The 16272-nt window shown below is 43.8% G+C and overlaps 1 protein-coding gene across 1 annotated transcript in view; it reads left to right on the forward strand.

The window, feature by feature from the left end:
• The window catches only part of cenpp (centromere protein P), a 197939-nt gene that overhangs the window by 45858 nt on the left and 135809 nt on the right, over positions 1 to 16272 (forward strand). The window contains exon 6 of the mRNA XM_064967423.1: positions 6259 to 6355. Within this exon, the coding sequence (XP_064823495.1) occupies positions 6259 to 6355 (97 nt within the window). The remainder of the gene's footprint in view (positions 1 to 6258; positions 6356 to 16272) is intronic.

Here is a 16272-nt window from a genome sequence, read left to right on the forward strand (position 1 = left end):
GCCAGTAACCGAAAGGTTGCTAAAATGAATCCCCGGGCTGACGAGGTAAAAATCTGTCGTTCTGCCCCTGAACAGGCAGTTAACCCACTGGTCCTAGGCATCATTGAAAATAAGAAGTTGTTCTTAACTGACTTGCCTAGTTAAATAAAGGTATAAAAAAATTATCTGCAACAATGTTAAACAGAGAAGTTAAACAATTTCGGCAGAGTTCCTCTGTCCAGTGTCTGTGTTCTTTTGCCCATTTTGAACTTTTCATTTTATTGGCCTGTCTGAGATATGGCTTTGTCTTTGCAACTCTGCCTAGAATGCCAGCATCCCGGAGTCGCCTCTTCACTGTTGACGTTGAGACTGGTGTTTTGTGGGTACTATTTAATGAAGCTGCCAGTTGAGGACTTGAGAGGCGTCTGTTTCTCAAACTAGACTCTCTACTGTACTTGTCCTCTTGCTCAGTTGTGCACCGGGGCCTCCCACTCCTCTTTCTATTCTGGTTAGAGCCAGTTTGCACTGTTCTGTGAAGGGAGTAGTACACAGCGTTGTACAAGATCTTCAGTTTCTTGGAAATTTCTCGCATAGAATAGCCTTAATTTCTCAGTACAAGAATATACTAACGAGTTTCAGAAGAAAGGTTTTTGTTTCTGGCCATGTTGAGCCTGTAATCGAACCCACAAATGCTGATGCTCCAGATACTCAACTAGTCTAAATAAGGCCAGTTTTAATGCTTCTTTAATCAGAACAGTTTTCAGCTGTGCGAACATAGTTGCAAAATGGTTTTGCAAAATGGTAGCCTTTTTTAAATGATAAACTTGGATTAGCTAACACAACGTGCCATTGGAACACAGGAGTGATGGTTGCTGGTAATGAGCCTCTGTACTCCTATGTAGATATTCCATTAAAAATCAGATGCTTCCAGCTATAATAGTAATTTACAACATTAACAATGTCTACACTGTATTTCTGATCAATTTGATGATATTTTAATGGACATTTTTTTTTTTGCTTTTCTTTCAAACACAAGGACATTTCTAAGTGACCCCAAACTTTCGAATGGTATTGTGAATCTGATACTGGCATCAACCAATTCATATTACCCAATTATCAAATATTAATAATTCAGATTTAGCGCAGTCGGACAGTAATTCAGATTTAGCGCTCTCTGACAGTAATTCAGATTTAGCTGAGTCGGACAGTAATTCAGATTTAGCTCAGTCGGACAGTAATTCAGATTTAGCGCTCTCTGACAGTAATTCAGATTTAGCGCTCTCTGACAGTAATTCAGATTTAGCGCTCTCTGACAGTAATTCAGATTTAGCGCTCTCTGACAGTAATTCAGATTTAGCTCAGTCGGACAGTAATTCAGATTTAGCTCAGTCGGACAGTAATTCAGATTTAGCGCTGTCTGACAGTAATTCAGATTTAGCGCTCTCTGACAGTAATTCAGATTTAGCTGAGTCGGACAGTAATTCAGATTTAGCTCAGTCGGACAGTAATTCAGATTTAGCGCTGTCGGACAGTAATTCAGATTTAGCGCTGTCTGACAGTAATTCAGATTTAGCGCTCTCTGACAGTAATTCAGATTTAGCGCTCTCTGACAGTAATTCAGATTTAGCTCAGTCGGACAGTAATTCAGATTTAGCGTAGACGGACAGTAATTCAGATTTAGCGCTGTCGGACAGTAATTCAGATTTAGCGCTCTCTGACAGTAATTCAGATTTAGCTCAGTCGGACAGTAATTCAGATTTAGCGTAGACGGACAGTAATTCAGATTTAGCGCTGTCGGACAGTAATTCAGATTTAGCGCTGTCGGACAGTAATTCAGATTTAGCGTAGACGGACAGTAATTCAGATTTAGCTCAGTCGGACAGTAATTCAGATTTAGCGCTGTCTGACAGTAATTCAGATTTAGCGCAGTCGGACAGTAATTCAGATTTAGCTCAGTCGGACAGTAATTCAGATTTAGCGCTGTCTGACAGTAATTCAGATTTAGCGCTGTCGGACAGTAATTCAGATTTAGCGCTGTCTGACAGTAATTCAGATTTAGCGCAGTCGGACAGTAATTCAGATTTAGCGCAGTCGGACAGTAATTCAGATTTAGCTCAGTAGGACAGTAATTCAGATTTAGCGCTGTCGGACAGTAATTCAGATTTAGCGTAGTCTGACAGTAATTCAGATTTAGCGTAGACGGACAGTAATTCAGATTTAGCTCAGTAGGACGGTAATTCAGATTTAGCGCAGTCGGACGGTAATTCAGATTTAGCGTAGTCTGACGGTAATTCAGATTTAGCGCTGTCGGACGGTAATTCAGATTTAGCGCAGTCGGACGGTAATTCAGATTTAGCGCTGTCGGACGGTAATTCAGATTTAGCGTAGTCTGACGGTAATTCAGATTTAGCGTAGACGGACGGTAATTCAGATTTAGCGTAGACGGACAGTAATTCAGATTTAGCGCAGTCGGACAGTAATTCAGATTTAGCGCAGTCGGACAGTAAATTCCCACTACTGTCAGTTGGATATTATTACCAGACATTCATATTGCTTAGAGACCGAGGTGGAAAGGGACACCGAAACATTTTAAGTTCCTCTTTACGAATCCCTCTGTCAGATACATTGCCTTCAGAAAGTATTCATACCCCTTTTCCGCATGTTGTTGAGTTACAGCCTGAATTTTAAAATGGATTAAATTGAGATGTTGTGTCACTGGCCTACACACAATACCCCATAATGTCAAAGTGGAAGTCGGTTTAGTCATTTTTACAAATGTAATTAAAAAGGAAAAGCTGAAATGTTTTAATCATTATTCAACCACTTTGTTATGGAAAACCTAAATACGTTCAGGGGTAAAAATGTGTTTAACAAGTCACATTAATAAATAATAAGTTGCATGGACTCTGTGTGCAATAATAGTGTTTAACATGATTTCTGAATGACTACCTCATCTCTGTACCCCACATATACAATTATCTGTAAGGTCCCTCAGTCGAGCAGTGAATTCAAACACAGATTCAACCACAAATACCAGGGACGTTTTCCAATGCCTTCAAATGAGGTAGATATTGAATATCCATTTGAGCATGGTGATGTTAATTACACTTTGGATGGGGTATCAATCCACTCAGTTACTACAAAGATACAGGCGTCCTTCCTAACTCAGTTGCCGGAGAGGAAGGAAACTGCTCAGGGATTTCACCATGAGGCCAATGGTGACTTTGAAACAGTTACAGAGTTTAATGGCTGTGATAGGAGAAAACTGAGGATGGATCAACAACATTGTAGTTACTCCACAATACTATCCTAAATGACAGAGAGAAAAGAAGGAAGCCTTTACAGAATACAAATATCCCATTAACAAATATGCTGTTTTACAACAAGGTTTTATTTATTTATTAATTGCACCTTTATTTTACCAGGGAGGCTAGTTGAGAACAAGTTCTCATTTGCAACTGCGACCTGGCCAAGATAAAGCAAAGCAATTCGGCACATACAACAACACAGAGTTACACATGGAGTAAACAAAACATACAGTCAATAATACAGTAGAACAAAGAAAGATGGGTACTAAAGTAAAACTGCAAAAAATGGGTCAAACACAACACATCACTGAGAACCACTCTTCATATTTTCGAGCATGGTGATGGCTGCATTATGTTATGAGTATGCTTGTCATCGACAAGGACTAGTGAGTTTTTTTAATATATTTTTTGGGGATAAACAGAAACGGAATAGAGCTAAGTCCAAGAGGAAAACCTGGTTCAGTCTGCTTTCCACCAGACACTGGGGAGACAAATTCACCTTTTCAGTAGGACAATAATGTAAAACACAAGGCCAAATAAACACTGGAGTTGCTTACCGAGACGACATTGAATGTTCCTGAATGGTCGAGTTACAGTTTTATTAAATTGGCTTGAAAGTTTATGACATGAAAAATGTCAATAATCAACAACCAATTAAAAAAGAATAATAATGTGCAAATATTGTACAATCCAGGTGTGCAAAAAATCTCTTTGAGACTTACCCAGAAAGACTGATGGGTGAGAATACCCACCATTTTGAATTCCAGCTGTAACTCAACACCATTTTGAATTCCAGCTGTAACTCAACACCATTTAGAATTCTGGCTGTAACTCAACACCATTTAGAATTACGGCTGTAACTCAACACCATTTAGAATTCCGGCTGTAAACGCAACACCATTTAGAATTCTGGCTGTAACTCAACACCATTTTGAATTCCGGCTGTAACTCAACACCATTTTGAACAAGTCAAGAGATATGATTTCTTTCTGAAGTCACTGTATATTATAACCAGTCAGAGACTCATCATCATTCAGCATAGGCTTCTTTAACCAACATTCAGTAATAATCAGAATGACCAATCGCGTTGGTTTGAGAAGCCAAAGTTTTACATTAAAATCCCACTTCTGACATTTTTAAATTAATCAGTCCAAGGCCGTAGCTGATTTTCAGATCAGACGGAGTCTCTAAAAACAACCGTCTATGTTCAGTAAGTTACCCTCTGTTTCAAACCAGCCCTACGGTATCGTTTAATTGGTATAGTTGCACGATTTCCCAGTGACTGTACCATTTAGGCCTTGGAACGAGGATGTGACTTTAAAACACGAGTCAGAGGTTTATCTGTTACGGGCCGGGACTGAAATTCCATCACTTGTTTCAGGGATTTCATGTTGATTTCAAATGGAGGACAAGTAGGACCTGTTGCTGTTGTTGATAGTGTTCAGTGATAATGTATGCTAATGTACTGTGTGAATATGTGATAATGTACTGCGTGAATATGTGATAATGTACTGTGTGAATATGTGATAATGTACTGTGTAAATATGTGTTAATGTACTGTGTAAATGTGTGATAATGACAGGGATAATATAGAGCGGTGACCTGACTTTTATGTTTTCTTGCAGAGTGGAGGACAAGTAGGACCTGTTGCTGTTGTTGATAGTGTTCAGTGATAATGTATGATAATGTACTGTGTAAATATGTGATAATGACAGGGATAATGTAGAGCGGTGACCTGACTAACAGTGTTTTATGTTTTCTTGCAGAGTGGAGGACAAGAGATCTGTTGCCGTTTTTGATAGTGTTGTATGATAATGTACTGTGTAAATATGTGATAATGGCAGGGATAATGTAGGGTTAGGGTGACCTGACTAAACAGTGTTTTATGTTTTCTTGCAGAGTGGAGGACAAGAGAGACCTGCTGCTGTTTTTGATAGTGTTGTATGATAATGTACCGTGTAAATATGTGATAATGACAGGGATAATGTAGGGTTAGGGTGACCTGACTAAACAGTGTTTTATGTTTTCTTGCAGAGTGGAGGACAAGAGATCTGTTGCTGTTTTTGATAGTGTTGTATGATAATGTACCGTGTAAATATGTGATAATGACAGGGATAATGTAGGGTTAGAGTGACCTGACTAAACAGTGTTTTATGTTTTCTTGCAGAGTGGAGGACGAGAGATCTGTTGCCGTTTTTGATAGTGTTGTATGATAATGTACCATGTAAATATGTGATAATGACAGGGATAATGAAGGGTTAGGGTGACCTGACTAAACAGTGTTTTATGTTTTCTTGCAGAGTGGAGGACGAGAGAGACCTGCTGCTGTTTTTGATAGTGTTGTATGATAATGTATCGTGTAAATATGTGATAATGGCAGGGATAATGTAGGGTTAGAGTGACCTGACTAAACAGTGTTTTATGTTTTCTTGCAGAGTGGAGGACAAGAGAGACCTGCTGCTGTTTTTGATAGTGTTGTATGATAATGTACCGTGTAAATATGTGATAATGACAGGGATAATGTAGGGTTAGGGTGACCTGACTAAACAGTGTTTTATGTTTTCTTGCAGAGTGGAGGACAAGAGATCTGTTGCTGTTTTTGATAGTGTTGTATGATAATGTACCGTGTAAATATGTGATAATGACAGGGATAATGTAGAGTTAGAGTGACCTGACTAAACAGTGTTTTATGTTTTCTTGCAGAGTGGAGGACGAGAGATCTGTTGCCGTTTTTGATAGTGTTGTATGATAATGTACCATGTAAATATGTGATAATGACAGGGATAATGAAGGGTTAGGGTGACCTGACTAAACAGTGTTTTATGTTTTCTTGCAGAGTGGAGGACGAGAGAGACCTGCTGCTGTTTTTGATAGTGTTGTATGATAATGTACCGTGTAAATATGTGATAATGGCAGGGATAATGTAGGGTTAGGGTGACCTGACTAAACAGTGTTTTATGTTTTCTTGCAGAGTGGAGGACAAGAGAGACCTGCTGCTGTTTTTCAGAACCCTCAGAAGGTTCTCTGACAGATGTGAAGACAGACGTAGAACATTCCAGCACTTCCAGGTAGGACTTTACTTAGTCCTTTTTTACTGCTCGTACAGATCACACCTGCCTCAAGGTATCATCTTCCAGTCCAGGTATGACTGCCGTTAAACACTCCCCTAGTTGTTGTATCCTGCATAAACACTCCCCTAGTTGCTGTCCCAATGTGAATGTGTTGAAGGTGTTGAAGATGATAGAGAATTGTGTTGAAGGTGATAGAGAATTGTGTTGAAGGTGATAGAGAATTGTGTTGAAGGTGATAGAGAATTGTGTTGAAGGTGATAGAGAATTGTGTTTGAAGGTGATAGAGAATTGTGTTTGAAGGTGATAGAGAATGTGTTTGAAGGTGATAGAGAATGTGTTTGAAGGTGATAGAGAATGTGTTTGAAGGTGATAGAGAATGTGTTTGAAGGTGATAGAGAATGTGTTTGAAGGTGATAGAGAATGTGTTTGAAGGTGATAGAGAATGTGTTTGAAGGTGATAGAGAATGTGTTTGAAGGTGATAGAGAATGTGTTTGAAGGTGATAGAGAATGTGTTGAAGGTGATAGAGAATGTGTTGAAGGTGATAGAGAATGTGTTGAAGGTGATAGAGAATGTGTTTGAAGGTGATAGAGAATGTGTTTGAAGGTGATAGAGAATGTGTTTGAAGGTGATAGAGAATGTGTTTGAAGGTGATAGAGAATGTGTTTGAAGGTGATAGAGATTGTGTTGAAGGCGACAACTTCACCTTTGGCCACCTTTTGAATAAGCACCACCAGTATCTGAACGTTCGATATCCCAGTGAGTCCCAAGGGAATATCTGACAAGGAAAGGAGAGAGAAAAAAAACCTGAGTTTGGAAGTGTAGAAAATCTAGGAATGTTAAGTGTTGGTCTCCTGACCCTGCCTGGCAGTTACAGAGCCTGTTACAGAGCCTGTTCCAACAAAGAAGGATGGTTTAGACTGGTTTAGACTGGTTTACGCATCTATCTTTCTATCGTCAACATTTTGAACTTACTTAAACTCTTAACCTCCCAACACACATAAAGACAGGAAATTGACTGAGCAGTCGTTTCCACTGTCGTTCGTCCAACGTATGACTTCGGTCGACTTCTGTGTTTTCGTCTGAACACTTCTTGAGTGGGAAGTGAGATGGTTGCTTTCTACTGACATCGCTATGTTCCCAGACGTTATCTGATCAATGATTTACTGTGATAGTGTTCAAAAATGGTTCACAGCTGGATCGTCATACCTTAGCCAACCTGTCAACCTGACAGATGAGCAGTAAAGCCTGGTTGGATGCCTGTAAAGCCTGGTTGGATGCCTGTAAAGCCTGGTTGGATGCCTGTAAAGTCTGGTTGGGTGCCTGTAAAGTCTGGTTGGATGCCTGTAATGCCTGGTTGGATGCCTGTAAAGTCTGGTTGGATGCCTGTAAAGTCTGGTTGGGTGCCTGTAAAGTCTGGTTGGATGCCTGTAATGCCTGGTTGGATGCCTGTAAAGTCTGGTTGGGTGCCTGTAAAGTCTGGTTGGGTGCCTGTAAAGTCTGGTTGGATGCCTGTAATGCCTGGTTGGATGCCTGTAAAGTCTGGTTGGGTGCCTGTAATGCCTGGTTGGATGCCTGTAAAGTCTGGTTGGATGCCTGTAAAGTCTGGTTGGATGCCTGTAATGCCTGGTTGGATGCCTGTAAAGTCTGGTTGGATGCCTGTAAAGTCTGGTTGGATGCCTGTAAAGTCTGGTTGGATGCCTGTAAAGTCTGGTTGGATGCCTGTAAAGTCTGGTTGGGTGCCTGTAAAGTCTGGTTGGGTGCCTGTAAAGCCTGGTTGGGTGCCTGTAAAGCCTGGTTGGGTGCCTGTAATGCCTAGTTGGATGCCTGTAATGTCTGGTTGGATGCCTGTAATGTCTGGTTGGGTGCCTGTAAAGTCTGGTTGGATGCCTGTAAAGTCTGGTTGGGTGCCTGTAAAGTCTGGTTGGATGCCTATAAAGTCTGGTTGGTTGCCTGTAAAGTCTGGTTGCCTGTAAAGTCTGGTTGCCTGTAAAGTCTGGTTGCCTGTAAAGTCTGGTTGCCTGTAAAGTCTGGTTGCCTGTAAAGTCTGGTTGGTTGCCTGTAAAGTCTGGTTGGTTGCCTGTAATGGTTGGTTGCCTGTAAAGTCTGGTTGGGTGCCTGTAATGCCTGGTTGCCTGTAAAGTCTGGTTGGGTGCCTGTAAAGTCTGGTTGGATGCCTGTAAAGTCTGGTTGGATGCCTGTAAAGTCTGGTTGGATGCCTGTAAAGTCTGGTTGGATGCCTGTAAAGTCTGGTTGGATGCCTGTAAAGTCTGGTTGGATGCCTGTAAAGTCTGGTTGGATGCCTGTAAAGTCTGGTTGGGTGCCTGTAAAGTCTGGTTGGATGCCTGTAAAGTCTGGTTGGATGCCTGTAAAGTCTGGTTGGATGCCTGTAAAGTCTGGTTGGATGCCTGTAAAGTCTGGTTGGATGCCTGTAAAGTCTGGTTGGTTGCCTGTAAAGTCTGGTTGGATGCCTGTAATGCCTGGTTGCCTGTAAAGTCTGGTTGGATGCCTGTAAAGTCTGGATGCCTGTAAAGTCTGGTTGGTTGCCTGTAATGCCTGGTTGCCTGTAAAGCCTGGTTGCCTGTAAAGCCTGGTTTCCTGTAAAGTCTGGTTGCCTGTAAAGTCTGGTTGGATGCCTGTAAAGTCTGGATGCCTGTAAAGTCTGGTTGGTTGCCTGTAATGCCTGGTTGCCTGTAAAGTCTGGTTGCCTGTAAAGTCTGTTTGGATGCCTGTAAAGTCTGGTTGGTTGCCTGTAAAGTCTGGTTGCCTGTAAAGCCTGGTTGCCTGTAATGTCTGGTTGGGTGCCTGTAAAGTCTGGTTGGTTGCCTGTAAAGTCTGGTTGGGTGCCTGTAATGCCTGGTTGCCTGTAAAGTCTGGTTGGGTGCCTGTAAAGTCTGGTTGGATGCCTGTAAAGTCTGGTTGGATGCCTGTAAAGTCTGGTTGGATGCCTGTAAAGTCTGGTTGGTTGCCTGTAAAGTCTGGTTGGATGCCTGTAATGCCTGGTTGCCTGTAAAGTCTGGTTGGATGCCTGTAAAGTCTGGATGCCTGTAAAGTCTGGTTGGTTGCCTGTAATGCCTGGTTGCCTGTAAAGCCTGGTTGCCTGTAAAGCCTGGTTTCCTGTAAAGTCTGGTTGCCTGTAAAGTCTGGTTGGATGCCTGTAAAGTCTGGATGCCTGTAAAGTCTGGTTGGTTGCCTGTAATGCCTGGTTGCCTGTAAAGCCTGGTTGCCTATTATGTCTGGTTGGGTGCCTGTAAAGTCTGGTTGGGTGCCTGTAAAGTCTGGTTGGATGCCTATAAAGTCTGGTTGCCTGTAAAGTCTGGTTGCCTGTAAAGTCTGGTTGCCTGTAAAGTCTGGTTGGTTGCCTGTAAAGTCTGGTTGGTTGCCTGTAAAGTCTGGTTGGTTGCCTGTAATGGTTGGTTGCCTGTAAAGTCTGGTTGGGTGCCTGTAATGCCTGGTTGCCTGTAAAGTCTGGTTGGGTGCCTGTAAAGTCTGGTTGGATGCCTGTAAAGTCTGGTTGGATGCCTGTAAAGTCTGGTTGGATGCCTGTAAAGTCTGGTTGGATGCCTGTAAAGTCTGGTTGGTTGCCTGTAAAGTCTGGTTGGATGCCTGTAATGCCTGGTTGCCTGTAAAGTCTGGTTGGATGCCTGTAAAGTCTGGTTGGTTGCCTGTAATGCCTGGTTGCCTGTAAAGCCTGGTTGCCTGTAAAGCCTGGTTGCCTGTAAAGCCTGGTTTCCTGTAAAGTCTGGTTGCCTGTAAAGTCTGGTTGGATGCCTGTAAAGTCTGGATGCCTGTAAAGTCTGGTTGGTTGCCTGTAATGCCTGGTTGCCTGTAAAGTCTGGTTGCCTGTAAAGTCTGTTTGGATGCCTGTAAAGTCTGGTTGGTTGCCTGTAAAGTCTGGTTGCCTGTAAAGCCTGGTTGCCTGTAAAGTCTGGTTGGGTGCCTGTAAAGTCTGGTTGGACGCCTGTAAAGTCTGGTTGGATGCCTGTAAAGTCTGGTTGGGTGCCTGTAAAGTCTGGTTGGATGCCTGTAAAGTCTGGTTGGATGCCTGTAAAGTCTGGTTGGTTGCCTGTAAAGTCTGGTTGGATGCCTGTAAAGTCTGGATGCCTGTAAAGTCTGGTTGGGTGCCTGTAATGCCTGGTTGCCTGTAAAGTCTGGTTGGGTGCCTGTAAAGTCTGGTTGGATGCCTGTAAAGTCTGGTTGGATGCCTGTAAAGTCTGGATGCCTGTAAAGTCTGGTTGGTTGCCTGTAAAGTCTGGTTGGTTGCCTGTAATGCCTGGTTGCCTGTAAAGCCTGGTTGCCTGTAAAGTCTGGTTGGGTGCCTGTAAAGTCTGGTTGGTTGCCTGTAAAGTCTGGTTGGTTGCCTGTAAAGTCTGGTTGGATGCCTGTAAAGTCTGGTTGGATGCCTGTAAAGTCTGGTTGCCTGTAAAGTCTGGTTGGATGCCTGTAAAGTCTGGTTGGATGCCTGTAAAGTCTGGTTGGATGCCTGTAAAGTCTGGTTGGATGCCTGTAAAGTCTGGATGCCTGTAAAGTCTGGTTGGTTGCCTGTAATGCCTGGTTGCCTGTAAATCCTGGTTGCCTGTAAAGTCTGGTTGGGTGCCTGTAAAGTCTTGTTGGATGCCTGTAAAGTCTGGTTGGATGCCTGTAAAGTCTGGTTGGATGCCTATAAAGTCTGGTTGGATGCCTGTAAAGTCTGGTTGGATGCCTGTAAAGTCTGGTTGGATCCCTGTAAAGTCTGGTTGGATGCCTGTAAAGTCTGGTTGGATGCCTGTAAAGTCTGGTTGGTTGCCTGTAAAGTCTGGTTGGTTGCCTGTAATGCCTGGTTGCCTGTAAAGCCTGGTTGCCTGTAAAGTCTGGTTGCCTGTAAAGTCTGGTTGGTTGCCTGTAAAGTCTGGTTGGGTGCCTGTAATGCCTGGTTGCCTGTAAAGTCTGGTTGCCTGTAAAGTCTGGTTGGTTGCCTGTAAAGTCTGGTTGGTTGCCTGTAAAGTCTGGTTGGTTGCCTGTAAAGTCTGGTTGGTTGCCTGTAATGCCTGGTTGCCTGTAAAGTCTGGTTGGATGCCTGTAAAGCCTGGTTGGGTGCCTGTAAAGTCTGGTTGGATGCCTGTAAAGTCTGGTTGGATGCCTGTAAAGTCTGGTTGGATGCCTGTAAAGTCTGGTTGGTTGCCTGTAATGCCTGGTTGCCTGTAATGCCTGGTTGCCTGTAAAGTCTGGTTGCCTGTAAAGTCTGGTTGGATGCCTGTAAAGTCTGGTTGGTTGCCTGTAAAGTCTGGTTGGGTGCCTGTAAAGTCGGGTTGCCTGTAAAGTCTGGATGCCTGTAAAGTCTGGTTGGTTGCCTGTAATGCCTGGTTGCCTGTAAAGCTTGGTTGCCTGTAAAGTCTGGTTGGGTGCCTGCAAAGTCTGGTTGCCTGTAAAGTCTGGTTGCCTGTAAAGTCTGGTTGGTTGCCTGTAAAGTCTGGTTGGTTGCCTGTAAAGTCTGGTTGGTTGCCTGTAAAGTCTGGTTGGTTGCCTGTAAAGTCTGGTTGGTTGCCTGTAAAGTCTGGTTGCCTGTAAAGTCTGGTTGGGTGCCTGTAAAGTCTGGTTGCCTGTAAAGTCTGGTTGGATGCCTGTAAAGTCTGGATGCCTGTAAAGCCTGGTTGCCTGTAAAGTCTGGTTTGATGCCTGTAAAGTCTGGTTGGATGCCTGTAAAGTCTGGTTGGTTGCCTGTAATGCCTGGTTGCCTGTAAAGCCTGGTTGGTTGCCTGTAAAGTCTGGTTGGTTGCCTGTAAAGTCTGGTTGGTTGCCTGTAAAGTCTGGTTGCCTGTAAAGTCTGGTTGGGTGCCTGTAAAGTCTGGTTGCCTGTAAAGTCTGGTTGGATGCCTGTAAAGTCTGGTTGCCTGTAATGCCTGGTTGCCTGTAAAGCCTGGTTGCCTGTAAAGCCTGGTTGGATGCCTGTAAAGTCTGGTTGCCTGTAAAGCCTGGTTGGATGCCTGTAAAGCCTGGTTGCCTGTAAAGCCTGGTTGGTTGCCTGTAAAGCCTGGTTGCCTGTAAAGCCTGGTTGCCTGTAAAGCCTGGTTGCCTGTAAAGCCTGGTTGGATGCCTGTAAAGTCTGGTTGGTTGCCTGTAAAGTCTGGTTGGTTGCCTGTAAAGCCTGGTTGCCTGTAAAGCCTGGTTGCCTGTAAAGCCTGGTTGCCTGTAAAGCCTGGTTGGTTGCCTGTAATGCCTGGTTGGGTGCTTGTAAAGCCTGGTTGCCTGTAAAGCCTGGTTGGATGCCTGTAAAGTCTGGTTGGTTGCCTGTAAAGCCTGGTTGCCTGTAAAGTCTGGTTGCCTGTAAAGTCTGGTTGCCTGTAAAGTCTGGTTGGATGCCTGTAAAGTCTGGTTGGATGCCTGTAAAGTCTGGTTGCCTGTAATGCCTGGTTGCCTGTAAAGCCTGGTTGGATGCCTGTAAAGTCTGGTTGCCTGTAATGCCTGGTTGCCTGTAAAGCCTGGTTGCCTGTAAAGCCTGGTTGGATGCCTGTAAAGCCTGGTTGGTTGCCTGTAAAGCCTGGTTGCCTGTAAAGCCTGGTTGGATGCCTGTAAAGCCTGGTTGGATGCCTGTAAAGCCTGGTTGGATGCCTGTAAAGTCTGGATGCCTGTAAAGTCTGGTTGGTTGCCTGTAATGCCTGGTTGCCTGTAAAGCCTGGTTGCCTGTAAAGCCTGGTTGCCTGTAAAGTCTGGTTGGATGCCTGTAAAGCCTGGTTGGTTGCCTGTAAAGTCTGGTTGGATGCCTGTAAAGCCTGGTTGGATGCCTGTAATGCCTGGTTGCCTGTAAAGCCTGGTTGCCTGTAAAGCCTGGTTGGATGCCTGTAAAGTCTGGTTGGATGCCTGTAAAGTCTGGTTGGTTGCCTGTAAAGTCTGGTTGGTTGCCTGTAAAGCCTGGTTGGATGCCTGTAATGCCTGGTTGGATGCCTGGTTGGATGCCTGTAAAGCCTGGTTGGGTGCCTGTAAAGCCTGGTTGGTTGCCTGTAAAGCCTGGTTGGATGCCTGTAATGCCTGGTTGGTTGCCTGTAAAGCCTGGTTGGATGCCTGTAAAGCCTGGTTGGATGCCTGTAAAGCCTGGTTGCCTGTAATGCCTGGTTGGGTGCTTGTAAAGCCTGGTTGGATGCCTGTAAAGCCTGGTTGCCAGTCAGCATTTCACTGTAAGCTCTACACCTGTTCTATTCAGCACATGTGACTAATACAATTTGATTTGACAGACAATGATCTGTTGATGAGAGTAACAGGCTTTGTGGCGATTGTTACTGTGATCAATAATGTGATCGATGAAGTTGTGAACATGATCCAATCAACAGGTTCTGTTCCCCTCTGGCTGTTCAATACGTCAATATGGATGCATTTGCGATACTGCTAAATAACCCAACTGTTACCATATCTGTTATAAACTGAACAAAAATAGAAACGCAACATGAAACAATTTCAACTATTTTACTGAGTTACAGTTCATATAAGGAAATCGGTCAATTGAAATAAGTTTATTAGGGCCTAACCTATAGATTTCACATGACTGGGCAGGAGCGCAGCCATTGGTGGGCCTGGGAGGGCATAGGCCCACCCACTGGGGAGCCAAGCCAATCAGAGTGAGTTTTTCCCCATAAAAGGGCTTTATTATAGACAGAAATACTCCTCAGTTTCATCAGCTGTCCAGGTGGCTGGTCTCAGACGATCCCACAGGTGAAGAAGCCCGGATGTGGAGGTCCTGGGCTGGCGTGGTTACACCTGGTCTGCGGTTGTGAGGCCGGTTTGGATGTACTGCTAAATTCTCTAATAAAGACTGCACATTTTAAAGTGGCCTTTCATTTTCCCCAGCACAAGGTGCACCTGTGTAATGATCATGCTGTTTAATCAGCTTCTTGATATGCCACACCTGTCAGGTGGCTGGATTATCTTGGCAAAGGAGAAATGCTCACTAACAGGAGTGTTAACAAATCTTGTGCAAAATTTCAGAGTAAGGTCTGTGAGTATGGATTATTTTTTCCGGTGTATAAAGACAATGGTGTCCTATAAGAAAAGCACTAATATCTGATGATATACACCAATGACTGGTGATTGGCTGAGATAAATTGATGATAAGAAGATTGTGGGGGCTGTCTTGTTAGATTTCAGTGTGGCTTTTGACATTATCAATCCTAGTCTGTTGCTGGAAAAATGTGTTATGGCTTTACACCCCCTGCTATATTGTGGATAAAGAGTTACCTGTCTAACAGAACACAGAGGGTGTTCTAGAATGTGTTATGGCTTTACACCCCCTGCTATAATGTGGATAAAGGGTTACCTGTCTAACAGAACACAGGGGGTGTTCTAGAATGTGTTATGGCTTTACACCCCCTGCTATAATGTGAATAAAGGCTTACCTGTCTAACATAACACATGGGGTGTTCTTTAATGGAAGCCTCTCAAAATAAAGGGTTATCAGGGATTCCCCGGAGTACACACTATACACACACATACACATGGATTTAGTACTGTCGATATGTAGTAGTGGTAGAGTAGGGGCCTGAGGGCACACAGTGTGTTGGCAATATATTGTAATGTTTTTAACATTTGTATGAACTGCCTTAATTTTGCTGGACACCAGGAACAGTAGCTGCTGCCTTGGCAGGAACTAATGGGGATCCGTAATAAACCCCAGGAAGAGTAGCTGCTGCCTCGGCAGGAACTAATGGGGATACGTAATAAACACCAGGAAGAGTAGCTGCTGCCTTGGCAGGAACTAATGGGGATACGTAATAAACACCAGGAAGAGTAGCTGCTGCCTTGGCAGGAACTAATGGGGATCCATAATAAACCCCAGGAAGAGTAGCTGCTGCCTTGGCAGGAACTAATGGGGATACGTAATAAACCCCAGGAAGAGTAGCTGCTGCCTCGGCAGGAACTAATGGAGATCCATAATAAACCCCAGGAAGAGTAGCTGCTGCCTTGGCAGGAACTAATGGAGATCCATAATAAACCCCAGGAAGAGTAGCTGCTGCCTTGGCAGGAACTAATGGGGATCCATAATAAACCGCAGGAAGAGTAGCTACTGCCTTGGCAGGAGCTAACGGGGATCCATAATAAACCCCAGGAAGAGTAGCTGCTGCCTTGGCAGGAACTAATTGGGATCCATAATGAATACAAATATACCATTATATCACTTGTATATACACTGAATGTATATTAAATCACCTTCCGAATATTGAGTTGAACCACCCCACTGGGGGATGGACTCTACAAGGTGTCCAAAGCGTTCCACAGGGATGCTGGCCCATGTTGACTCCAGTGCTTCCCACAGTTGTGTCAAGTTGGCTGGATGTCCTTTGGGTGGTGGACCATTCTTGATACAGATGGGAAACTGTTGAATGTGAAAACCCCAGCAGCGTTGCAGTTCTTGACACAAACCGGTGCGCCTGGCACCTACTACTACACCCTGTTCAAAGGCACTTAAAGTTGTTGTCTTGCCCGTTCACCTTCTGAATGGCACACTTACACAATCCATGTCTCAACTGTCTTAAGGCTTAAAAATCCTTCTTTAACCAGGTCTCCTCCCCTTCATCTACACTGATTTTGAAGTGGATTTAACAAGTGACATCCATTAAGGGATCAAATCTTTCACCTGGTCAGTCTGTCATGGAAAGAGCACCTGTTCTTAATGTTTTGTCCATTCAGTGTCCCATAACTATTATATCACGTGAAATAGTCTGATCCTAATCCTACACAGTAGGATCCAGTCATTTGCCTTCAGCTTCTGGCTGGTAGGCTGGCAGGTAATTTACGATTGTTCCCATATTGGCTGGTAGATGATGAATGATTTTGAAGTGCCTGTGCGTGCGTGTGTGTACGTGAGAGATATCTGCAAGCATGTTTTATATCAAGATGGTAAAGGACACTAATGAAAGATTGGAAATCCAAACTGCAATATGGAAACCA

This window comes from Oncorhynchus masou, chromosome 6, assembly GCF_036934945.1.
Source record: "Oncorhynchus masou masou isolate Uvic2021 chromosome 6, UVic_Omas_1.1, whole genome shotgun sequence".
Classification (NCBI taxonomy): Eukaryota; Metazoa; Chordata; class Actinopteri; order Salmoniformes; family Salmonidae; genus Oncorhynchus; species Oncorhynchus masou.